We start from the raw sequence: 27358 nt of genomic DNA on the forward strand, positions 1-27358 counted from the left end.
GTACCTATGGAAAGACCAAATTGAAAAGAGGACACCAAGAATTAAAATGGCCTGCCTTACAGATTCCTCTAACAAGATAAAATCACAAAGCCTCATTTATCATGCCTTTCAGCAGATACTATCACATTTAGAGAACAGTTATAAAGATTAGTGGACATTCACATTCACAGAAACCCTGACTGGTAGCTAAAGGGTGTTCTTCCCACCCGGGATTGTATTTATCAGATAAGCCAGAAGGCCTTTTGGGAAAATCCCCTCACAGAAGAAACAGATGACCAGATTTTCTCTCAGGCCCTCTTAAAACTGATCAAGAAATATCAGCTGGAGGCTAATGTTCAGGTACTGACTGAAACAAAAGTAGAGCCTTCCTCTTCAAAAGGTTAATTGATCTAAGGTTGAATTGTACACTAAGAAGAAGAAAAAAAAAAACCTTATAAGGCCTTTGCTGAATGCTCTATATACATTTTTCAGAAAGGCATACTGCACTAAACCCTAAAGCTCCTGGATTTTTCCATTTTAGTGGAAATCCTCTACCTGATATAAACTGAAAATAATCTAGTTAGATGGGAAGCTCAGTCCCTTGGTATATAATTTAGGCTACAATTAAATTCTTTGAGGAATTAGAAACAACTTTGCATTTCAAATCTTGCAAAACCAGAGCTGCAGCTCTAGAAACAATTCAAAGTCCACCTTTTTTTTTAACCTCCTTCCTCCTTAAAGTCCTCTATTCATCTCAAAATGCTTTCAAAAGGTTGGTACTGTGTGCTTAGTTGAGTCTGATTCTGCAACCCCATGGACTGTAACCCACCAGGCTCCTCTGTCCATGAGGATTCTTCAGGCAAGAATACTGGAGTAAGTTGCCCCACCCTTCTCCAGGGGATCTTCCCAACCCAGGTCTCCCTCACTGCAGGTGGATCTTTTACCATCGGGGCCACCAGGGAAGCCCAACACTTTAGAAAAATATGGAAAGTTTAAATAGTGATTATTTCAGGCCTCTGATAACAGGCAAATATACCCCATTTTGGAGAAAATTTGGATACTTTTTTCTGTGTCTTTGAAATGTAAATTTTTAAAATTTACCAAATCTTAAAATTTTTCTATTCCATCTTCTCTAGAACCTAAGAATCACTCTTTGAAATGTTAACTTTAGGGAGATGTTTCTTATCAGAAATAGAAAAAAGAGTTATTTTAAAAACAGGCAAATGAAAAATTCCAAGTCTCTTTACAAATTCTAGGGCAGGAAAAAAAAAAAAAAAAAAAAAAAACAAAGACGACAATAACACAAACAAAACTGCAAACATCTTAATGGACAAACTTCCAGAAACATAATTTGGATCCATCTGATCTCAAAAACTTGTCAAGTCCTAGTAATACACCTGACTCATAGCTAAATTTTTTAAATGAAAGATCTTAAAATAAGATCTATATTTGTATCTGTATATTCATAAATGTCTATATATGCATGTTGTAGATGTGTGATATTTTTCTACGTCCAGATGTCACTGGCAAAATTATTTTGAAAAAGACCTCTACTTAACTGACTTCAAGTAAGTGCTTTATAAATTAAGTAATCCTGGAACTTTCAGAAATATAGTAATCCAATTTAAAAAATTCACAGAATATTGAATAATCGCCAATAAATAAAAGCTATCTGAAGTTTATTGGTTTAATCAAAAGACATAACTTCAGTGTTAACAACATTAAATATAATTCAGACATGTAACACTTATTCTATCTGGGTTTACTAGTCAAAGAAGTTCATACTATCTCTGTTACAAAATTTATAGGCAAGACAAACAGCTTAGGATAATGGCTGACTTTGTTTAATGTCGCACAAAGTTTTCAAAAGTAATTGAAACATAACTGTTGAGAACAAGTGATTTAAGTAGGATAAGAGTTTTTAGTTGAGCTTTTCAGCAATAGTTATACATTACTGTATGTCTACTTAAGTAGTTTCGCAAATCCTTTTGGTAATTTCTGTCCTTAACCCACTCCAGTATTCTTGCCTGGAGAATCCCAGGGACGGGGGAGCCTGGTGGGCTGCCGTCTGTGGGGTCACACAGAGTCGGACACGACTGAAGCGACAGCAGTAGCAGCAGCAGAGTTTTGCTGAGTAAAGTGATAGAATCTTATTGAATACATAAATTATTTCCAAATAAGAGAAAATATTAAACAATTATTACTGAATACAGGCTTATCTACTTTTGACTTCCTATGATAGAAGAACTGATTATATTTGGGTTTGTTAGTGAATATTTCTTGTGTCACACTGAAACACATTACTGTTAAAAAGATGACAAACCTCTAAAGATTATAAAATGTATTAATAATTAATTTGCCAACGTAAAGAATGCTGTAGTAAATACACCAATCTGCCTACCAATGCAGGAAATGCACATTTGATCCCTGGGCTGGAAAGATCCCCTGGAGAGAGAAATGGCAACCCACTCCAGTATTCTTGCCTGGGAAATCGCATGGACAGAGGAACCTAGCAGGCTCCATCGCAAACAGTCAGAAGTGACTCAGTGACTAAAACAAAAAATAACAGACACTCTATTTTCACTATAAAGTTCATAAGAGTTAAGAATTCTAATTAATGTGATTAAAACTACTAGAAAAAATAAAGGAAATAACTGTATGCAAGGGAAATAATAGCTGCTCTTGGCTAAAAAAAGATATGAGGTAGCAAGTCCTAGAAATCTGATATATTTCTATATATTTTAGGTTTGATCTGAAATTCTTTATGGAAGTTACTGAAAGTTAATGTTTTTAGGGAGTCAATGTGACTACTACCTTTAAAAAACAGTTAAATATTAATTCATGCAAAATATGACATAATTAGATCACAAACATACCCAGCCAATATTTTTCTAATTCCAATTTAATCATATTAAAATTTGAAGAGCCATTTAAAACATATTAGTGTATAATTCTTATTATATATATGCAAAAGTTTAAAAATTTGCATCTAATCCTATGCTGTATAAGAAAAATAGTAAATAAATATAGGTTCTTTTTTAAAGTTATGTCACATAAGTATTTGTGTATATATATGTGTTTAGGTATATATACAGCTTTACTGATGGGCTTCTCTGGTGACTTCGATGGTAGGTAATCTGCCTGCAATGCAAGGCATTGGGCTGGGAAATGGGAATCAGTTCCTGGGTTGGGAAGGTCCCCTGGAGAAGGTAATGGCTACCCACTCCAGTGTTCTTGCCTGAGAACAGTAGGGGAGCCTGGTGGGCTACAGTCCATGGGTCACAAAGAGTCAGACACCACTGAGTGACTAACACTTTATATATTTATCTGTATAATATTTTTATACTTATATTGCAAGGATATGTGTATATACATGTATAAAGAATAAATTTCATTTTATAGATTTTCTTACTTGTAGACCACATTAAAGGAAACCATTCCTTTCTCTAGAAATCAGTAAATATAAACACTCAAAGATTTACATTGAACAGTACTTGAGTAAACTCTTAGAACTTAATACAAATTCTGATTAGCAACAATTCCATAATCATGATAAATAGACACAGAGATGTCTTTAGTATACACATTTTGTTTTCTTCCTTCAGAAGGGCCTCTCTTTTATGCAATGACATTTAGCATACTGGAAAATACTAAAATGACTTCTAGAATTTTCTAAGGAACTATCTGAAATTTTGCAATTAGATTTCCCATAGAGATGGCAATCTCAGAAGTAGAAGTAGAAGTGGGTTGGGAAAAATTTTCTTTTCAACAAATATCTACATTTCTTTTCTCATATCAGTACTATCACAGAATCAACATAATTTTAAGCAAGTATGATCCTCACTATTACTAGTTGAAGGAGAGCAAAATATACTACACCAAAATATGCTTCTTTGACAAATGGTTTATCTTGAGCTTGTTATTTTTAAGAAACAGCAGGAGAAGCTCCAAAAAACTAAGAAGTTACCTTTTGTAAGAAGAATTCACATTTTTAAGATGAAACTCTGTTTGTAAGGGTATCTCCTTCTCTGTACCAGAAGGAGGAAGATGACCAAATCTCTAGAAAATTCTATTTATGAAGAAGGCACCAACTTAAATCTGCGTAACAATCATATCCTTTGTTTACTGTATTTTTTCCTGGAAACTTCCCATAACTATCCTCCCTACTCCCATCCTCTTGTCTTCAGCTAGAAATGGTATTTAAGGTGGTAGTTTAGGCCATTTCAAGGAATTACTGCTTTCCTAGGCATCCCCCATTTATACAGGCAGTATACGTATTACTAAACTTGTTTGTTTTCTACAGCTATTCTGTCTCTTATTATTGTAGAGTGGGGTCCTCGCCAAGAAGGGTAGAGGGAAAGTAATTTTTCCTGCCCCACATAATTTGAGCTATATAAAATATCTGAGTGTGCTCTTTTGCTTTGTTTTAATTAATATTTCTACAATTATATGAGTTTTCTTGGAAATGGCAACCCACTCCAGTACTCTTGCCTGGAGAATCCCATGGAGGGAGGAGCCTGGTAGGCTACAGTCCATGGGGTCGCAAAGAGTCAGACATGACTGAGCGACTTCACTTTCACTTTTGGTTAAAACTTAGCCTTGCTACTTCCCCCATCAGCATTTCAACCACAGATTCACTTAACAAAAGAACTATCAGTTAACTAACACCAATTCTACGTAGTAAGAATTAAAGACCTGGAGACATTCCAGGAATGATCTAGTTCCTAGATAAAGATCCAGGATTTTAAAAAGAACCATTCAAAGCAGTATGTTAAGGACAACTGCATGTTGTCATCCTTGTCTTAAAGGTTATTTTCACCTCACCTGGTTGTCTATGCGGATTTGCATTTAATATTAATATGTCTTCTAACAGGTGTAAAGTAGTCACTGCAAAATATTAGTTCAATATAACAAATATAGAGTAAAAATGTAGGGTAGCAACATGTACTTCTGTATGATTCTTGTGAATAAACTAAAATAATGCATACTGATTTGTTACAGATTTTTTTAGGATTATAAAAATAACATTAGAGTCTTTTAGTTAATATATTCATTCTTCACCAAGTAATTACCGAGTGCTTTATTCACTTTTAGTAGCATAGCTCTAATAAATGGGATGTGTAGCTATACAATGAAATCTAATTATACATTTAAAGTTTATAGAGTTAGCACTGCCTGGGCTGAAGAATAATGGTACACAGAGAGAGAAGAGGGTGGAGACAATGCAAGCGAAAAAAAAAAAAAAGAAGAAAAGCAAATGTAGTTTACTTATCAAACTTGATTTTACTCGGCTTTCTTCTCAGTGCCTATGATAAGTGAATATGATCTTAAGAGGCTGAGCAGGCTATTCCCTCGGGTGGTCCGGGTTCCCCTAGTGTGAATTGCTTGGTATACTGTGTCTGATTCTAGTGTTTAATGCCTATTTTTATAATAGAGGGCCCCTAAATGAAGCAAATTATTCTTATCCATGGAGCCAAGATACATCAATTTGTTCTGACTGAGGGTCTTCAACAGGTTTCAAGAAGCACATCACAAAAGGATTTCTGGCTAATGGTGATTTTCACCTCATCTCCTTCAAGTCTTACAAGGCACATGTCACCCTCAGATCTGTCCAGATTACTTTATATAAAGTTTCTGATCATAACCCTGACCACACCCCTACACTCACAATTATCTTTTCCCTGTTTTTTCTCTTTTACATTGCACTTAGGAGCTTCTAACATACTATATACTTTGGTTATTTTATTTAATTTTTTTGTTTTAAATATAATCATGAAATGCAAACTCCCTGAGGGATTATTTTTTTGGTTAAAGGATGTAGTTCAAGTATGCAGAACAAGGCCTGGCTTCCAGGAAGCACTTATCAATATTTGTTGAATGAATACATGCATGGATTTTCAGAAGTGATGCCCTTAGAATGTTACCACTAGGTAAGCTGTGATTCCTCCATCAATTAGCAAACAACTGTGGCAGGTGTTGTTTCCAGTGTTTTCATCAATGTTCTTGTCTGAAAGTTGCCTTTAATGTAATACAAAAATCGGAGTTCAAAAGAAATACACAAATGAAACCCAGAAGGACACATCAAACAGTAAACTGCTTGTGATTATGAATGACTTTGTTTTTTGCTTCTTGTGTTTTTTGGCTTTCTGTTATGCACATTTCACCTTTTAAGTATTAAATGCTATTTTAAAAGCCTTTAAAAAAAAGAGAGAGAAAGAAAACCTGGAATATATCATTCAGTTTTAAACCTGATTATTTATTTATTTTTTTTTTTAGTTTCTAAAAATCAACACAAATACCTGAGCTAAGTAAATATTAAAGAATGAAGCACACTGGGGGAAGGCACTCCTTTACTAAATACTGGATCACACTGAGGCATGATCAGGATAAGTACTGAATTTAAGAAAGATGATAGCTACAGATGGATCTAAAACAGATTTAAGAAACTACACTTTATTAGCAGTCGGATGAGACAGCCTAATCAATAGTTATTCAGTTCTTAGCATTGGACTTAACCCATGAAAGTGTTAGTCACTCAGTCGTCTCCCACTCTTTGTGACCCCATAGACGGTAGCCTGCCAGTCTCCTCCATCCACAGGATCTTCCCAGGCAAGAACACTGGAGTGGGTTGCTATTTCCTTCTTCACGGGATCTTCCTGACCCAGGGATTTAACACTGGTCTCCTGCATTGCAGGCAGAAGACCAGGTACCTTCTGAGCTACCTGGGAAGCCCGGGCTTAACACGTAAGTTGACATAACGTATTAGCATAACACAAAATACTCTCCTGCTCTAATAGCTAATAAAACAATTACTGTAAAAACTAATTACTCTTATTCATTACATTATAAACTACTTTCTTATTTGTTAGAATTCCCTGAACACTACTAACTGTGCCAGGAGAGCCTGCAAAACTAAACATGAGGAAAATAGCATAGATTGCAAATACACAGGTAATTGCATTGAGTTTTTCAAAATCTGTATTCATAATGCAACTAGTTAAGTAGAAAGCTGTGTTTATAAAGCAAGTACCACCCTTGGAAATGTATTAAAATATCTGCAGAACACACAGAGGTATGAGCATACATTTCCATGCTGATTTATGCTTCACTCATACATGACTGAGACATAATATGTGTGAAACCACAATTCAGCTGATTTTAAAATAGCCACATACAAACTATTAATAATATTTAGAATAACAGTGATGAATAATAATATCTGATGAAATACCTGGTAACTTTAAAACTCTTAAAGTATGAACAAAACATTCCTAGTTCTACTAAACACTTGTTTTAAATATAACTGTAAAACATATGCCAATGAGTGGAAGATCTTAAAACTTCAATGTTTCTGCCTAAAAGAGCATCTCAAGACACTGTGACTGTTCTGTGTCAAATTTGGGAAGTACCTGAAAGGAAAATTTACACCTAAAGTTAATCAGTCACTTTGAAAATGACAATCTTCTGTAGAACAACAAAGTGTTAGTCGCTCAGTCATGCCCGACTCTTTGCGACCCCATGGACTGCAGCCCACCAGGATCCTCTGTCTGTAAGATTTTCCAGGAAAGGATACTGGAGAGGGTTGCCATCTCCTTCTCCAGGGGATCTTCCCAACCCAGGGATCGAACCCAGGTCTCCTGCACTGCAGGCAGATCCTTTACCGACTGAGCTACAAGGGAAGCCCAAGGAAGTTAAAAATTGTCCCTAATGGTGTCAAATTAATTAAAGGATTTTAATCTTCTCACTGTCAGAAAATAAAATTTCACTGTCGCATTTTGGTCATTCATTCTCAACTGCTTTAACCAAAATGTTATTTGCAGTAGTTCAAACTATAAAATTTCTATAGGCAGCATATGTGCTTTGTTGAAGCATCTATTTATACAGCTGATGTAATCAGAAGAATCTTGCCTACCTCTTAACATAATCTTGTAATCAACAACATTGCTACCTGACTACATCTATTCATCTTTCATCATGTTTTAATAACACAACTGACACCTAAGAAATTATTCTTTGATCTGTCAATAAACTAAGCCTGTGCAGACAGAGGAGGGTGAAAGAGGTTAAATTGGCATTGATTATTTAAGACACATTCATCATTTATTTAACAATCTCCCTCATCATAAGAACTATTGTGTTTATAGGCCTTTGCTGAGACACTCTGAAATTATTTTAAAATAATTCTTGCCACTTGCATTAGTTTTAAGACTCTTGATAAATCTGTGGCAGGCTAGAAGCTGTTTATTGTACAAACCTTTGAACTTAATCACTGTAGTGAATTTTGGGAAATTTCATTCAATAGTTTTCATTATAATTAATACCTTCTGGGGATTCTATTTCCCACCTGAAGCAAAATGAGTAGTAATAGCTATCTTCACAAGGAAATTGTATTAATAGATACTGTAGTCTCTTATAGGGCTTCCCTGGTGGCTCAGAGGGTAAAGCGTCTGCCTGCAGTGCAGGAAACCTGGGTTCGATCCCTGGGTCAGGAAGATCCCCTGGAGAAGGAAATGGCAACCCACTCCAGTACTCTTGCCTGGAAAATCCCATGGACAGAGCAGCCCGGTAGACTACAGTCCATGGGGTCGCAAAGAGTCGGACACGACATTATATTCTGACATTCATGTCACTGAAACATGATCCATAAAGATGAGTAAAGAATAATTTGTGGCTAATATTGACAGCTTTAAAAAGAAAGAGGTGAAAACACCATCCATAATATGCAAGATTTCTACAAAAGATTTTTTCTCACAAATACTATTGCAAATTTCAAATAGCATGTATGTGAGTGAGTGAAGTCGCTCAGTCATGTCTGACTCTTTGCGACCCCATGGACTGTAGTCTACAAGGTTCCTCTGTCCATGAAGTTTTCCAAGTAAGAGTACTGGAGTGGGTTGCCATATCCTTCTCCAGGGGATCTTCCGAATCCAGGGATTGAACCCAAGTCCCCCCCATTGCAGGAAGATGCTTTACCATCTGAGCCACCAAGGAAGTCCCTAAAAGGTTGGTACTGTGTGCTTAGTTGAGTCTGACTCTGCGACCCTATGGACTGTAACCCACCAGGTTCCTCTGTCCATGAGGATTCTTGAGGCAAGAAGACTGGAGTAAGTTGCCCTGCTCTCCCCCAGCATGTATGTAGGTATATATATATATATATACACACTTGTGATAAATTAAAGACAAATTATATTTCCTGAGAAAATGTGAGCAAAACATCAAAGATAACAAATTATTCTTATTGCATACAAGAATATAAAAAATTATAAACAGGTATTGAAAATTATAGAAAATATATATCAGTCATGAAAAAGTTACATTAATGAATAATATTCCAAATAGTTACAAGACTCAGCAGATTGTAAATGCTTTACTTGTTTTATTTAAAATATTTCCCATCCCAGTTTTTTTTTAAATACTAATTGCCTTAAAATCTATTATGACAGTTACACCTAGCTACTAGTAGAAGGTTCTGCTTGCATATCTTTGGTAATTTGCTGATTCTGATGCTTATGTCCTAAAATATATCACCAAGAAGTACAAAATATGAAATCTTTAGAACATTATTCTATGTTAATGACTACCCAAATCATATCAGAAACTTGTATGAGGGGATCCTTTAAGGACTCACTACTAAGAAATTATTCTTTAATATTACTTTTATCTAGTAAAATATATTAAGCTCTCATTGTCAGATATGAGAAGCTAGGTATGATCAAGAATTAACTATGATCACGGTTTTAATTTTTATTCACATGTTTGGAGAATTAAATACCATTGGTACAGACATTTTGTAAAATCAAGAAAAGTATGGGGCGTAGACAGGCATTCAAATGCATAAGGAATACCTATTAGCTTCAACTTAGCTATCTCCCCACAGATACCATTCACGTCTAGTGACCATTTCTCACTGGCAACAATAGTGCTATAGATCTAAGAGGGTTACAGTCTACATTTACAACAGTCATTCAGAAATTTAGAATTTAGTCTGCTAAACATAAGTCTCTTAAATTGAGTAAAATGAAATATCTGAGTGTAAATGCATAAGTACTTCCTTTTTTCTTGTTATAAGGATAAGCACTACTTTTTGAAAGACCAGATTTCCACAAAGAACGTGCATTAGTGAACAAGCGACTTCACTTTTCTGGAACTCAGTCAACTTGTTTAAAAGTTGAGGGCACTGAAATAGGCGAATTTTAAGTTTATTTGCAGCTCCTGTGTTAAATGAATTTATGCTGAAATAAGATTTACTGTGGACTATGAATTTATTGTTCTTATTGGACAACTGACTCACAGATTTAAAAACATATGGATTATTCATTGTAAAATACATACTGGTTTTATATCCCAAAAACCTAAGCACAGATAATATGTACTAGAAAAAAAAATTAAACAATAACTCCTCTTAAACAGATAAATATTGCATTAGTGTACTAAAGCATATTTGAACTTACTAAAAACATTTACTTTTAAATATCTGAAACATTATCATTTAAATATCAAAGCACTGGAATTGAAGAAGTATTATAGTCAGAAAATTGATATCTAGAATATTTAGGTATTAAGGATAAACATGAAATAAGAGAATAACTCCAAAGAAAGGGATAGATTTTAATGTTTTTTAATTAAAAAATAATGCACATAACTATCTGAAAACCATTTTAGCTGAAATTCAAAACTCTGATTTACTTCCTAATAGAGATAGACAGCTTTATGTTACATATGTTAATGTACTTTGAAAGGCAACACAAATAAGAACATGCAGATAGATTGACATTTTATCATTAAAACCCTTCATGAAATCTAAAGTTATCTCTCTTCTATTATTACTTGCAAATAGAATGGTAAAAATAATATTAATAATTTTTTTTAAAAAAGCAGAGTGTTCTCACAAATGTTAGGTTCAACATAAAGAAGGTAACTCATTTAGGTTTTCATAGACAGAAAATTTAAAGTTGTGAACTTAGGCAAAGTGAAAATTTCATAGCTTTGTTTAGTAGATATTTGAATCAAAGTTTTCTAAAATCGTTTAGTGTTACTGGAAGTCATCTTGTATTAAAACATGTTTTACAATCCTATTTTGACAGTTCAACAAATATTTCACATGAAGAAAAAAAATGCTAACTTTCAATTAAATTACTTTCTGCAGCCCCCACAAAAGCCCAAGAGCTAAAATAGTATTGTAAATTTCTCTGCAAAGTTGTGCTCCCTTTTATGTACCAGAATGTAAAAATGATGTACTTGGCCCTTGGTGATTGCAAATATAATAACTTTATTAAACTGTTAATAAATAAATCAGTATGTTCTTAAAAATAAATTGTCTTAGTATTCTAATACGTCTCTTGCACATGTCTGCAAATTCACTAATTCAGAAGTCTGTATTAGAGATGTTGGTTTAAAGAAATTAATAAGACATTGGTATGCTAGTCAGTGCCTGTAATTATCTTTCTCAGTTCCAGAAGGTATTCGGGAATTATTTAAGAGCAAAAGATAAATGGTGTACCACTAAATCCTATTAAATCAATGCATGGACATAGCAGCAATAGAAGTAAATAAGCTGTGGAGGTCTGAATACCAATAAAAAAGATAAAAATGGTTTTATATAGCTACTTACATCATAGCCTAGAAGTTCAGTTTGTGTGGATTTATCTACTCTTGAAGCAAAAGCCTTCTGTAAGTGCTGAACTTTTTCCTGCAGAAAAAAAAGAGCAAAACCAAAACACATTTTTGTGAGTCATGTGCTTCTACACTAATATCCCCCCCAATTAAAATTTGATTACTGTACAATTCATGATTGTGCATATATTTTGCTGTGGTGGTGCTTTACTTATCAATTTGAACATTCAGAGGTTTAATTTTCAGGTCATAATAACGTCATTTTTGGCATCTTTTCTTTTAATACAGGAACCACTAAGAATCATGGCTGAAAGCTAGAGACATGCTTTGCTTAAATCCAATATCAAATGATTATGCTAAGTATTCTATAAGCTACTGTTTTCTTTAAATTGAGAGGATTTTACTGATACAGTTTCAGAATGTTTACATGTAAAATTCAAAACATTTTCAGTAAATACCATCCTATTCCACTTTGTATATTTTTAATTATTTATTGCTTCTAATTCTCTCATTCCAAAATCTACACATTTAGAAATCTGCCCTGTAGGGGAGCCTACATGAATCCAACCCTGTTATAATTAAGAGATACCAAACATGAGGAAAGTTTGGGATTTCATATCTCAAATGCAAATGTACTAAGTCTGGTCTACTAATGTGGCTGGCTTCCCCCACCTGCCAACGCAAGAGACACAAGAGACTCAGTTCAGTCCCCGGGTCAAGAAGATCCCGTGGAGGAGGAAATGGCAACTCACTCCAGTATTCTTACCTGGAGAATCTCATGGACTGGGAGCCTGGCAGGCTACAGTCCATAGTGTTGCAAAAAAAGAGTTGGACACGACTGGAGAGACTTAGCATGCATATACGCACAACGTGACTGGGCCTCTGGCTCTGGTCTTCTTGTTACTAAATGTGTCACTTACAGTAAAAATTATCTTTGCATATTTATTATAATGTGTTCACTGTGTGTCTAGCACAGCTCAGAGTGCTGTACTCACATGATCACACCTCATCTTGGGATTTTTTACTATGATTACCACCCATTTCAATGAGTCTGCAAACTGTAAGTTAACAAGTTTAACTTGGGTTTCCCAAGAAGTTCATGTGATTTCACTAGGTTCTGGTTTTGTCTTATGTTGATTTAAGGAGAATTTTATTTTCTTTACTTGGTCAATAAAATAGCTGTATAATATTTTAATGATAAAAACTGATATAACTCATCATTTAATTTTTTTCCAGGAAGAGATAGTAGTCATCAAAAACCTCACTAACAATACACAAAACTGTTTCTTCTTCTCCCCTTCTCCCCTCAGGTTACTCCTCCTTTTCTCTTCCTTTCCCTCTCCTTAAGAAATACTCTTTCCTTTAAATTAAATTCACTTAAAAGTGAACACTCTCTCTTTCCCTTCAGTTCAGTTCAGTTGCTCAGTTGTGTCCAACGCATTGCGACCCCATGAACCACGCGCGCCAGGCCTCCCTGTCCATCACCAGCTCCCGGAGTTCACACAAACCCATGTCCATCGAGTCAGTGATGCTATCCAGCCATCTCATCCTCTGTTGTCCCCTTCTCCTCCTGCCCTCAATCCCTCCCAGCATCAGAGTCTTTTCCAATGAGTGAGCTCTTCGCATCAGGTGGCCAAAGTTTTGGAGTTTCAGCTTCAATATCAGTCCTTCCAATGAACACTCAGGACTGATCTCCTTTAGGATGGACTGGTTGGATCTCCTTGGAGTCCAAGGGACTCTCAAGAGTCTTCTCCAACACCACAGTTCAAAAGCATCAATTTTTTGGCACTCAGCTTTCTTTATAGTCACACATCCACACATGACTACTGGAAAAACCATAGCCTTGACTAGACGAACCTTTGTTGGCAAAGAAATGTCTCTGCTCTTTAATATGCTGTCTAGGTTGGTCATAACTTTCCTTCCAAGGAGGAAGCATCTTTTAATTTCATGGCTGCAATCACCATCTGCAGTGATTTTGGAGCCCAGAAAAATAAAGTCTGACACTGTTTCCACTGTTTCCCCATCTATTTGCCATGAAGCGATGGGACCGGATGCAACGAACTTAGTTTTCTGAATGTTGAGCTTTAAGCCAACTTTTTCACTCTCCTCTTTCACTTTCATCAAGAGGCTCTTTAGATGTTTTTCTGGAACTCTCTTGCTCTTTCCCTTAAATCGTTAATAAGATATGAAAGTTATCCAGGTTGGTTAACAAAATACATACATAATTTAGGTAAACATAATTTGACAGACATGTATTTACAAAAAATACCTTATGGATTATTAATGACCAAACCTTCTAACTTTCCTCTTACAAAAATTCTAGAGCTGTCGCAGACAATAGTGAAATGGAGATTAGATAATCTAAGCTGTAATATGTAAAGGGATGGTTTTCATTTTTTGAAAAAGGTAAGTGAAAATATGGCCACTTTTTCCAGTATAAATTTAAAATGAGAATTAACAAGTTGTGTTTATTTAGACTCCTATTAGAACGTGCTGCTGCTACTGCTGCTAAGTCGCTTCAGTCATGACCGACTCTGTGCAACCCCATAGATGGCAGCCCAACAGGCCCCGCTGTCCCTGGGATTCTCCAGGCAAGAACACTGGAGTGGGTTGCCATTTTCTTCTCCAATGAATGAAAGTGAAAAGTGAAAGTGAAAAGTGAAAGTGAAGCCGCTCAGTCGTGCCTGACTCTTAGTGACCCCATGGACCGCAGCCTACCAGGCTACTTTGTCCATGAGATTTTCCAGGCAAGAGTACTGGAGTGGGTTGCCATTGCCTTCTCCGATTAGAATGTGAGGAGAGGGCAAAAAAGTAGTAACACGTAACATTTGCTGTCACTGAACAGTTGTTTGGAAAGAAATTAGCCACTTGGAGTGGAAGTGATACGGGGTCTTTCTCAGGCAATGACATTTGAAAATATTTAGAAGTGAGCGAGACCCTAACAAAGATATATATATAAACAGCTACTAGTTCAAACTTGCCTAAGGAGAAACAATGAAAGGGACCATAGAAAGAAATGAGACTGTGGTAAACCAAGTCCATGACGGAGAGGATAGAATTCTATATCAAAGGATTTTAGGTTTATCTTAATTTTTCAAATATTATTTTGAAAATGAAATGAAAGGCCAAATAGTATTTTAATTAAATTACAACAGAACTTATTTAAATACTTCCTTTCACCTTCCATAAAAGAATTACAAGGAAGCAACCTGGAGAAAAGAAACATTTGAAGTACATTAAAATTTATTTTTCTGGACCATCAATTAATTTCCACATGCATGTGATTTAATGTAGCTTTTTTCCAATACTTTTCTATATAAGCAAACAATTCAATTTCTTCTTCCAGATTCTCTCAGAAGGACAAAGGAGTATTAAACAATTCAATTTTGGGCAGGTACATTTTATAAGTAACTAAACCCCAGACACTTTTCAAGGAATTAAAATACTAATATTTATTAAATTGTGTTTAATTGTATAAAATTTAATATTTATTAAATTGTGTTTATTAAACTATAAACACACCTTTTAAAAAATTCTGGTTCAGAAAACATATGTGTGCTTATTAAATAGAATTAACAAGTAACTATCACATTCTATAGAAAAAGTAAGCAAAACAGGATGAAAAAGAGGAACTTTATTATGTATACTTTTCATTATTTTACACTGCTGATTTATCTCACTTTTGAATATGTGGAGGTTTTGAATTTTATAGAATATTGCTATGTGAATAAAAATATATAATGGTTTTCTCTCCAAAATTTTGATTAATCTCATCTAACATCAAGAGTAATACAAAACCTGCATATTAAAATCAGCTACCATAAATAATGTTTATAAACCAAAGAAAACATACATAGTTTACAAACTTGCCAAATTTAGTTATTTATATTCACCCTTTCCTCTACTTCTATAATCTTTACCACTACATTAACAGAATACAGTTACATGCCAAGCACTGGTATCAAGTAATTTATATGAATCCTCTCAAGCATGTACAAAGTCTGTTATTGTCTACTCTCAAAAAAACAGGAAATTGGTCCTTAGTAAGTTGAAATTGTTGCTAAAGGTCACATAGGCTATTAAGTGAAAGAGGCAAGTTGGAAAACCTTTATCTGTCTTCAAAATCTGGTGTCCTTTCTAAAAAGATATTCTGGCTGGAAAAGCTGCAAGTGTCATTGCTGCTTCCACTTCACGTATACATAAGGACACATACCACATGCATAGTCACTATCCAGCTAGAATGAAAATAAAACTGCCTTTGCTGTTCATCCTGCCTAAATGCTCTAATGATTCTACTAAGTCATTCTGCTGTACTGTAAAAACAGTTTAAGTACATTAGATGGTGACTGCAGCCATGAAATTAAAAGACACTTACTCCTTGGAAGAAAAGCTATGACCAACCTAGATAGCATACTCAAAAGCAGAGACATTACTTTGCCAACAACGGCCCATCTAGTCAAAGCTATGGTTTTTCCAGTAGTCATATATGGATGTGAGAGTTGGACTATAAAGAAGGCTGAGCACCGAAGAACTGATGCTTTTGAACTGTGGTGTTGGAGAAGACTCTTGAGAGTCCCTTGTACTGAAAGGAGATCCAACTTGTCCATCTTAAAGGAAATCATTCCTGAATATTCATTGGAAGGACTGATGCTGAAGCTGAATCTCCAGAACTTTGGTCACCTGATGTGAAGAGCTGACTCACTGGAAAAGATCCTGATGCTGGGAAAGATTGAAGGCTGGAGAAGAAAGGTGACAACCGAGGACAAGATACCTGGATGGTAATACTGACTTGATGGACATGAGTTTGAGTAATCTCTGGGAGTTGATGATGGACAGGGAAGCCTGGCATGCTGCAGTCCATGGGGTCGCAAAGAGTTGGACACGACTGAGTGACAGAACAGAACTGAGGATTTATCAGCTTATTTCCTTTAAAAGCTGCAATTCCACAAAATACCCATTATTATAACCAACAAGGCATTTGGAACATGAGTCAGGAATAAAATGATAAAATTTATACAGCGTTATAACACAAAATTGAAAGATGTAAAAAAGCAAACTGAAAACTAAATGTTGAATGGCATTAAATTCTTTAAAAATAGGATTGGTTCAAACAGGATATTCTAAAAGTATATTCTGCTTAAGTTGTATGAATCATTTCTGGTGTATGTTTTATCCATTGGCCAATCATAGATCATAAAAAAGTATAATAGCTACCATTGATAAATATATATTTTTGCACTTTCACATGTGCACATGCAAGCACATGTCATTGGGGAAGAATTGAGAAGAAGAAAATGTGATTTAAAAAAAGAAAATAATCAAAAAGCTAGTAAACCTGGCTCTTATTCAGATTCAATAGAGAAATCAAAAACTGCGCAGGCAAGTGAAGTTAAGACAATCTGACATCACAACAATTCCTAAAGGACTCTAAACAGGAAAGGCCATGGCTAGAAACAGAAGTATCACATACATGGAAGATCAACAGTAAGGGCAAACATACAATAAAAGTAAGAAATCATCCACAAACAAGCACAGACTCAAAACCAGCAACTGTTAAGTGAGTACAAATTCACAATACAGTAAGTCCCCTACATATGAACAGTTCCATTCTAGGAGCAAATTTATATATTCAGTTTGTTCATAAGTCCCACAAAGTTATTTTAGGTACCTAACTAACATAATCAGCTATACAGCATTGTACTGTAGTAAGTTTATAATGATTTTCACACAAATAAAAAATAGCAAAAAATAGAGTACCTCTTTAATCTTACAGATTAGTACCTTGAGAAGTACATGAGTATAGTACAACAGCTGGCATACAAGGACTAGCATCAAGTCAACAAGCAAGAAGAACTGCTGACTGGAGGAGGGAGAAGAGGTAGAAGACGTCAGAGCCGAAGGTTTGTCAGCAACAGGAGATGGAGGCTAAGCTGCAATCCTACTCACGCCTGACATTAATGGCACAGGTTCTGGTTCCTTGCTAGATTTAATTCTATCTATCTCTTGCTTCTGGACATTCTGGACTTGAAATAAAGATGCTGTAGTACTGTACTCTACACAGTATTGTGCAATAAAGGACACAAAAACACCACCACTTGTAAAGGATGCATGCACGTGACAACGTATGCTAGACATACAAACTAACTTACATGATTTGACACGTAAAGAAACATTCACATCTTTGAAAGTTTGCAACTTGAAGGTGTGTATGTAGGGGACATACTGTATTGAAAATGCATTTGAAATTAAGAGGCCAGAAACTGAAAACAATCTTGTTAGCTGCTGTATTAAATATGTAGACTGGTATATCAAAACCTCATGGGAATCACAAGCCAGAAATCTACAATAGATGCACACACAAAAAAGAAAAAATGATCCAAACACAAAATGGCAATAAGGACATACATCTCAATAATTACCTTAAGTGTAAGGGGATTAAATGCCCCAACTAAGAGATACAGACTGGCCAAAGAGATACAAAAACAAGACCCATATATATGCTGTCTACAGGAGACCTACTCCAGATCCCGGGACATATACAGACTGAAAATCAGAGGATGGAAAAAGATGTCCTGTGCAAACAGAAATCAAAAGAAAGCTGGAACAGCAATACTCATATCAAGCAAAACAGACTTTAAAATAAAGACTGTCACTAGAGATCAGAAAGGACACTACATAATGACCAAAGGCTCATGCTAAGAAAAACTAATAAGAAAAAAAAACAAAAACTTTATAATCTGTATGGAAACACAAAAGACCCTGAAGAGCCAAAGTGATCTTCAGAAAAAAAAAACAAAGCTAGAGGAATCAGGCTCCCTGACTTTAGACTATATCACAAAGCTACAGCAATAAAAATAGTATGGTATTGGCACAAAAGGGGAATATAGATCAATGGGACAGGATAGAAAGCCCAGAAATAAATTCATCCACTTATGGTCCATTAATTTATGACAAAGAAGGCAGGAACATACAATGGAGAAAAGTCAGTCTCTTCACATAATGGTGCTGGGAAAACTGGGCAAGTACACGTAAAACAATGAAATTAGAACGTTTTCTAACACAATACACAAAAATAAACTCAAAATGAATTAAAGACATAAATGTAAGATCAGATAATATAAAACTTCTATGGAAAAATATAGACAGAACATACTTTGACATAAATTGCAACAATAGCTCTTTGGTTCCACCTCCTAGAAGAATCAAAGTAAAAATAAAAATATCAAATGAAGCCTAATTAAACTCAAAGGCTTTTCACAGCAAAGGGAACCATAAACAAGTCAAAAAGACAACACAGAGAATGGAAAAAAGTATTTCCAAACGATGTGACTGACAGGTATAAATCTCCAAAATTAACAAACAGCTCATGTAGCTCAATATGAAGTAAACAAAGAAATGGGAAGAAGGTCTAAATAGACATTTCTCCAAAGAGAACATACAGATGGCCAAAAGGCACATGAAAAGATGTCAATATTGTTATTGGAAAAATACAAATCAAAACTACAATGAAGGATGACTTCACACTGGTCAGAATGGCAATCATCATAAAGCCTACAAATAAGTGATGGAGAGGGTGTGGTGGAAAGAGAATCCTCCCCCATTGTTGGTGGGAATGTAAACTGGCACAATCACTATGGAGAGCAGAATGGGAGTTCCTTAAAATACTAAAAACAGAACTACCATATAAGCCATCTATCCCACTCCTGGGTGTATATCCAATACGATAACTCAGAAAGTTGCATGCACTCCTATGTTCATTGCAGCATTATTTACAATAGCCAAGACATGGAAAAAACCGGCATGCCCATCAACAGAGCAACAGATAAAGAAAGAAGATGCAATGTGTGTATATATATGTATGTGTGTATATATATATGTGTGTGTGTGTGTGTGTATACACATACACACACAGACACAATTTTAGCCAGAAGAAAAGAATGGAATAAGCCACATGGATAAACCTAGAGAAAATCATACTAAGTCAAGTAACTCAGAGAAAGACAATTATCATGGTATCACTTACATGTGGAATCTGAAAAAAAAAAAAGATATGTATGGATTTGTCTACAAAACAGAAATAGACTTCAAAAACAAATTTATGGTTACCAAACTGGAAAGGTGTGGAGGCAGGATAAATAAGGGATTTGGAATTAACATTACATATTACTAATATAAAATAGATAAGCAACAAGGACCTACTGTATAACACAGGAAACTCTGCTCAATATTCTGTAATAAGCTAAATGGGGCAAGAATCTGAAAAGCACTGGCTATACATATATAACTGAATAACTTTGCCATATACCTGAAGCTAATACAACATTGTAAATCAAATATACCCCAATATAAAATAAAAAAAAATAAATTACAAATTACAAATTATAATGCAAAAAAGGAAATTTATTCTTATTAAATTAATAAAGGTTGGTATAGGAAATACATGTAATTGTGATTATTACAGGAATAGATTAGGATAATTAGTGAGTTTAATTCCACTAGGGGATTAAAGATAGATATTTAAAGGAGATTGTTGTAAGTTAATGAAAACTTAAGAAAAGAATCCCTAGCAACATCCTATGCTACCTTGAAGGGAGACAGATATATCCAAGTGCCAAACACACTCAAGCCACAAATTCTGATAATTAAATAAACAAGACAAGAGTAGCATTTCTCCATGCCAAGACTGAAGCCAACACCCTCTTCCAACAACACGAGAAACAACGCTACACATGGACATCACCAGATGGTCAATACTGAAATCAGATTGATTATATTCTTTGCAGTTGAAGCTGGAGGAGCTCTATACTGTCAGCAAGAACAAGACTAGGAGCTGACTGTGGCTCAGACGATAACATGCTTATTGCAAAATTCACAATTAAATTGAAGAAAGTAGGGAAAACCACTAGACCATTTAGGTATAACTTAAATCCTTTATGATTATACAGTGGAAGTGACATATAGATTCAAGGGATTAGGTCTTATAGACAGAGTGCCGGAAGAACCATGGATGGATGTTCATGGCATTGTACAGGAGGCAGTGATCAAAACCATCCCCAAGAAAGAGAAATGCAAAGACAAAATGGCTGTCTGAGGAGCTGTAACAGAAAGCTGAGAAAAGAAGAGAAGTGAAAGGCAAAGGAGAAAAGGAAAGATATACTCATCTGAATACAGAGTTCCAAAGAATAGCAAGGAGAGATAAGAAAACCTTCCTAAGTGAACAATACAAAGAAATAGAGGGAAGCAATAGAATGGGAAAGACTAGAGATCTCTTCAAGAAAATTAGAGCTACCAAGGGAACATTTCATGCAAAGATGGGCACAATAAAGGACAAAAAAAGTACGGACCTAACAGAAGCAACAGATATTAAGAAGAGGTAGTACTAACACAAAGAACGATACAAAAAAAAGATCTTCATGACCCAGATAACCATGATGGTATGATCACTCACCTAGAGCCAGACATCCTAGAGAGCAAAGTCAAGTGGGTCTTAGGAACCATCAGTACAAAGATAGTGGAGGTGATGGAAGGCCAGCTGAGCTATTTCAAATCTTAAAAGATGATGCTGTTAAAGTGCTGTACTCAATATGCCAGCAAATTTGGAAAACTCAGCAGTGGCCACAGGTCTGGAAAAGGTCAGTTATCACTCCAATCCTAAAGAAAGGCAATGGCAAGGAAGTTCAAACTACCTCACAATTGCCTCATTTCACATGCTAGCAAAGTAATGGTCAAAATTCTCCAAGCCAGGCTTTAACTGTGCATGAACTGAAAGCTTCCAGATGTTAAACCTGGATTTAGAAAAGGCAGAGGAATCAGAGATCAAATTGCCAACATCTATTGGATCACAGAAAAAGGAAGAGAATGCCAGAAAAAATATCCACTTCTGCTTCATTGACTACGCTAAAGTCCTTGACTGTGTGGATCACAAAAAACTGGAAAATTCTTAAAGAGATGGGAATACCAGACCACCTTACCTTCCTCCTGAGAAATCTGTATGTAGGTCAAGAAGCAACAGTTAGAAGCAGACATGGAACAAGGCTGGTTCAGAATCAGGAAAAGAGTACCTCAAGGCTGTATACTGTCACCCTACTTATTTAACTTATATTCAGAGTACATCATGCAGAATTTGGGTTGGATGAAGCATAAGCTAGAATCAAGATTGCCAGGAACAATATGAACAACCTCAGATATGCAGATGACAACACCCTTATGGCAGAAAGCAAAGAGGAACTAAAGAGCCTCTTGATGAAGGTGAAAGAGGAGAATGAAAAAGATGCCTTAAAATTCAACATTCAAAAAACGAAGATCATGGAATCTAGTCCCATCATTTTATGGCAAATAGATGGGGAAACCATGGGAACAGTGAGACTTTCTTTTCTTGGGCTCCAAAATCACTGCAGGTGGTGACTGCAGCCATGAAATTAAAAGACGCTTGCTCCTTAGATGGAAAGCTATGACAAACCTAGGCAGCATATTAAAAAGCAGAGACGTCACTTTGTCAACAAAGGTCTATATAGTCAAAGCTATGGTTCTTCCAGTCGTCATGGATGGATGTGAGAGTTGGACTATAAAGAAGGCTGAATGCTGAAGAATTGATAATTTTGAACTCTGGTGTTGGGAAAGACTCTTGAGAGTCCCTTGGATTGCAAGAAGATCAAAACAGTCCATCCAAAAGGAAACAAACCCTGAATACTCATTAGAAGGACTGATGCTGAAGCTGAAGCTCCAATATTTTGGCCACCTTATGTGAAGAGCCAACTCATTAGAAAAATCCTGATGCTGGGAAAGACTGAAGGCGGGAGGAGAAGGGGACAACAGAGGACAAAATTGTTTGATGGCATCACTGTTTGAGCAAGCTCCTGGAGATGGTGCAGGACAGGGAAACTGGGTTTGCTGCAGTCCATGGGGTCACAAAGAGTTAGACATGACTGACTGATTGAACAACAACAGAAGACAGAAGTACAGGTGAAGGGGGAAAGCTAAAACTGGGTAAAAGGGTATATGATATCAAAACCTGAGATTAATTACCATATTTATTTTTATCACCATTTTGCTAATATACATATGATTTAAATAGTGCCACAACAGTCCTGGTTAAACCCTCACTCACTCACTCACTTCAGTTGCTCAGTCGTGTCCGACTCTTTGCGACCCCATGAATCGCAGCATGCCAGGCCTCCCTGTCCATCACCATCTCCCAGAGTTCACTCAGACTCATGTCCATCAAGTCCGTGATGCCATCTAGCCATCTCATCCTCGGTCGTCCCCTTCTCCTACTGCCCCCAGTCCCTCCCAGCATCAGAGTCTTTTCCAACGAGTCAACTCTTCGCATGAGGTGGCCAAAGTACTGGAGTTTCAGCCTCAGCATCATTCCTTCCAAAGAAATCCCAGGGCTGATCTCCTTTAGAATAGACTGGTTGGATCTCCTTGCAGTCCAAAGGACTCTCAAGAGTCTTCTCCAACACCACAGTTCAAACGCATCAATTCTTCGGCGCTCAGCCTTCTTCACAGTCCAACTCTCACATCCATACATGACCACTGGAAAAACCATAGCCTTGACTAGATGGACCTTAGTTGGCAAAGTAATGTCCCTGCTTTTGAATATGCTATCTAGGTTGGTCATAACTTTTCTTCCAAGGAGTAAGCGTCTTGGAGATCAAAAAAGGAGGAGTGCTCAGTCATGTCAAGAGTCTTTGAGACCCCATGATTTGTAGTCCACCAGGCTCATATGTCCACAGAATTTTCCAGGCAAGAATACTGGATTGGGTTGCCATTTCCTACAGCAGGGGATCTTCTCAACCCAGAAACTGAGATCGCATTGTCTGTGTCTACTGCATTGGCAGGCAGGTTGTTTTACTACTCAGCTACCTGGGAAGCACCACATAAGACTGAAGGAGAAATCAATGATTTAATCCTTGATGTCTGCTCAAGAATAAGGAAGAATACGGTCTTCTCCTCTCCCCATTTTTTCTTTGATTATACAAATGTAGCCCCCTTGGTTCCTGGGGTTGCTGTGCTCTCATGCCAGCCCACTTGTATCTTGCACAAGCATACTATGCTAATAAACTCACTCTTTGCCTATCACTTTGCCTCACACTGAATTCCTTCTGTGACAAAATGAAAGAACCCGAGCTTAAGTTCTGACACCAGGTGAGTAGCTTGAATTAAAAGACAGTAGGTTCAAGTCCCCTCCTAGTTCAAGGATCATGGGTTTGAGTCTCAATCTGAGGTTCAGGTGGGTTCAAATCCTACCCAAGGAGGAGTACGGTTTTGATTATAGCCCCACTATATGAACACATACCTGCTGCTGCCGCTAAGTCGCTTCAGTCATGTCCGACTTTGTGCGACCCCACAGACGGCAGCCCACCAGGCTCCCCTGTCCCTGGGATTCTCCAGGCAAGAATACTGGACTGGGTTGCCATTGTCTTCTCCACATATACCTGAGGCTGTGTTATTATCCAAAGGTTTCAAAGAAAGCTTTGCAAAGAATAGGTTTGAATTAGGAAAAGGAATATCTTAAAAATATAAAAAGAACACAAAGACTGCTTAAAACAGTATAATCCTAAATTTAGATTCTAAATCATGGATCTAAAGATTAAGTTCATGGTAAGAGAAAACAATATTGAAAGACTGAGACTGCCACTCTATAAGAGGAGAAAAGCTAACTTTTAAAATTTAAAGCAATGTAATTCAACATAAGAAAATTCACACTGAGTTAATTTTAAACTAGAATTTGGGTGGATGAAAAAGAGTTTGGAGTCCTTTATAAGATGGTGCTCAATGTCAATGGATATGCATGCTCAGTTGCTCAGTCGTGTCCAACCCTTTGTGAGACCAAGGACTGTAGCCTGTCAGGCTCTGCTGTCCATGCAGTTCTCCTGGCAAGAATTCTGGAGTGGAATGCCCTTTCCTACTCCAGAGGATCTTCCTGACCTGGTGATTGAACCTGCATCTCTCACATCTCCTGCACCGGCAGGCAGATCTTTACCACTACACCACCTGGGAAGCCCGTCAATGTCAATAAGATTATTTAAATATAAAGAATAAACATACAAGGAAACATACAAGGAAAGTTACTGAAGAATTTAATGGTGCCAAGTCCAAGGATAAACTCAGGAAAGAAAAAGCAATATTACAGAGCACATTGATTATTTTTATCCACCATTAATAAGGTTATATTACTAAAGACATCAGTAGATTATAAACAAATGGTGACCAAGCAAATTAAACCTCTTCACATAGAACATAAAATTTCCTGGAACTGTCAAGAAGATATGAAAATATTTTCTCACTTTTTTGGTTACAGAAAATTGCTAACATTAAGAAACTGTAGGGAAAGTAACATCAGGAATCCCTACATACTCATTACCCATTTTCAACAACAGAGACTGGAATTTAAATAAGAAAGGTTAGCATTAGCTCTATACTTAAAAGCTGCACTGGTCAGTATTGTCCTTCAACTTAGATAAGAGAAATTTGTATTAGAGAATCCATTCCGGCCATCCACCCACCATGTTTCTGTACATGGAGAAATGATTCTTTCCCCATGTACAAAATCAAACCCATGTTTTCCCTTTCAACCATACTCTAGAACCTTTGAATTAATTGCCTTGTTTAGGACATGACCCAGGTATTCCTCCTGAGGGTCATGAGGCTCTGAAGGGCCGAGTCTAGGACAGTGTAAGACCACGTTAGTCTGGAGCCAGGACTTGCTCTTTCCACATTGCCAAGTTCCTTCATAGATGCTAAGGGGTCCAAAAAAAAAAAAAACCTGTAATTTTATCATAGCTTTACAAGTCATTAAAGTGACAGAAAATGAAAGTGAAGCCCCTCAGTCATGTCCAACTCTTTGCAATCCCATGGACTGTAGCCTACCACTCTCCTCAGTCCATGGGATTCTCCAGGCAAGAGTCCTGGAAGTGGGTTGCCATTTCCTTCTCCAGAGGGTCTTCCCGACACAAGGATCGAACCCAGGTCTCCCACATTGTAGATAGACACTTTACTGTCTAAGCCACCAGGGAAATCCTCAGGACCACCGTGAGCACCCTTTATTGAACACTTGCCTCATGCGGTCTGGAGAACTCCACCTCCACCATCCCTGATCCTCAGAGCGGCCCAGGGCTGTCGGTGGGAGGCCAAGGCACAGAGTCGACACGCAGGGCCCTTCACTGCCGAGCTGACCCCATTCAGTCCCTGAAACCCTGCAAGTGTCACCAGCTTGCAGGACTGGGATCCAAACAAGCAAGTGGAAGCTGTGCTCCCACTTGTTGCCACGGTGGACTCTGGCTTCTCACTTGTCTCCTCTCAACAAGCGCCATGCTCCTGGCTGAGTAAGAGCCCCAGTTAGGAGATCACCAAGTGGTACCTGGGCTGGAAGTCTATGTTCTCGGACCAAGTGCTGGTGCCCCATCCGTCAAGGACAAGATCAGCAAGGCTCTTGACATCATGAGTAGGGTGCTGTCCTCCAGTGTCGGTGAGTGTGGGCCCCTGGTGGAGGCCCTGAGCACATGAACCACACTGAGTTCCAGTTTAGGCACTGGTGGGCTCCTCCCAGCCCCTCCACATTGTTACTTAGCCAGCAGCTGCTCCCCTGTCCTCTGCGGCTGAGGAGCACTGTTCCCTGAACGGAGGCTCATATAAGCCGGGTCCACCTGCGTCACCATTGTGCTGGCGGCTCTTTGGTGCGTCTGCCCGGCCGGAGCTCATGGCCAGTCTAACACTAAGCACCTAACCCATCATCTTTCCTCACCCACACGGAGCGGAGGAAGGACTTCCAGTATGAGGCCATGCGGGAGCAGCGCGAGGCCAAGAACATGGCCCAGGGGGCATCGGCGTGCCTGCTAGCGCTGTGCCTATGAACTTCAAGGACTTTATCAAGACCAAGGCCAAGAAGCACAACATTGTCTTTATGCCGGTCATTGGGAAGCAGCAGAAGGGCAAGCAGCTGTCATTAGCAAGGTATATTTATCAAGTTACAAGGCTAGAACTATTTTATTGAATAGTTTTTAAAGTGAGTCCCCCTTTTGTGTTCTTACCCTGAGTCTCACAAATGTCAGCATTTGACTGGTTCCTAGGTGCTTCTGATTTTTGGTTATCCTACCTCAGGAAAAGTTTGACAAAGTTGTAGAAAAGTGCAAAGAGTAAAGGTTTTTTTTAATACTGAAATATTTCAAAAATGGGTCAAAAATATAAGGACAGAGAAAATGTCAGTAAACTAACATAGCCCTGGCTCTCCTGCCATTTATTTATTATTCTAACTTCATCTCATACCAGTCTTCTCCTTGAAAAGTGACTCATACTCATCTTCCTTAGTTGCTTAAGTGAACCAAGATTTTTCACACTTGATTTTTTTTTCACACTTAAATTTTTAAAGTGCTATTTTCTCCATCTGGAAATGATCTTCATATTAGGTGCCTCTGCTGCCTTAGATATTTCTTCTTTAAATTAGATCCCCATCTTCAGGTGATTCTCTTTCAATCTTTTTTTAAATTACATGTCATTCATTTCAATTACTCCATATATTTGGCTGTTTGCCTGTATTTGTTCTGTCTTCTGAAGTAGCATATAAATTCCTTATAGCAAAGATTGTTATCTATTTAGAGCCATATTGACACCACACTGTCTAATGTAGTTTTGGCACATTCTAGGTGTTGGATCCATTTTTTTTTTTAAATAAAGAAGTAGGCAAATGAGAGATGAGGCATGAGGTTTGAGAGGATTCAATGGAGACCATCTGGTGAGCTTGACATACTGCAGAAGCACTGGTTAT

General features: G+C 37.1%; 1 protein-coding gene across 2 annotated transcripts in view; it reads right to left on the reverse strand.

Annotated features, from left to right (window-relative positions):
• Positions 1-27358, reverse strand: part of CCSER1 (coiled-coil serine rich protein 1) — a 1276721-nt gene that overhangs the window by 642434 nt on the left and 606929 nt on the right. For both annotated transcript variants that reach the window (XM_068975615.1, XM_068975616.1), the window contains exon 8: positions 11591-11668. In XM_068975615.1, coding sequence (XP_068831716.1) covers positions 11591-11668 — 78 coding nt within the window. The remainder of the gene's footprint in view (positions 1-11590; positions 11669-27358) is intronic.

This window comes from Capricornis sumatraensis, chromosome 7 (assembly GCF_032405125.1).
Source record: "Capricornis sumatraensis isolate serow.1 chromosome 7, serow.2, whole genome shotgun sequence".
NCBI lineage: Eukaryota > Metazoa > Chordata > Mammalia > Artiodactyla > Bovidae > Capricornis > Capricornis sumatraensis.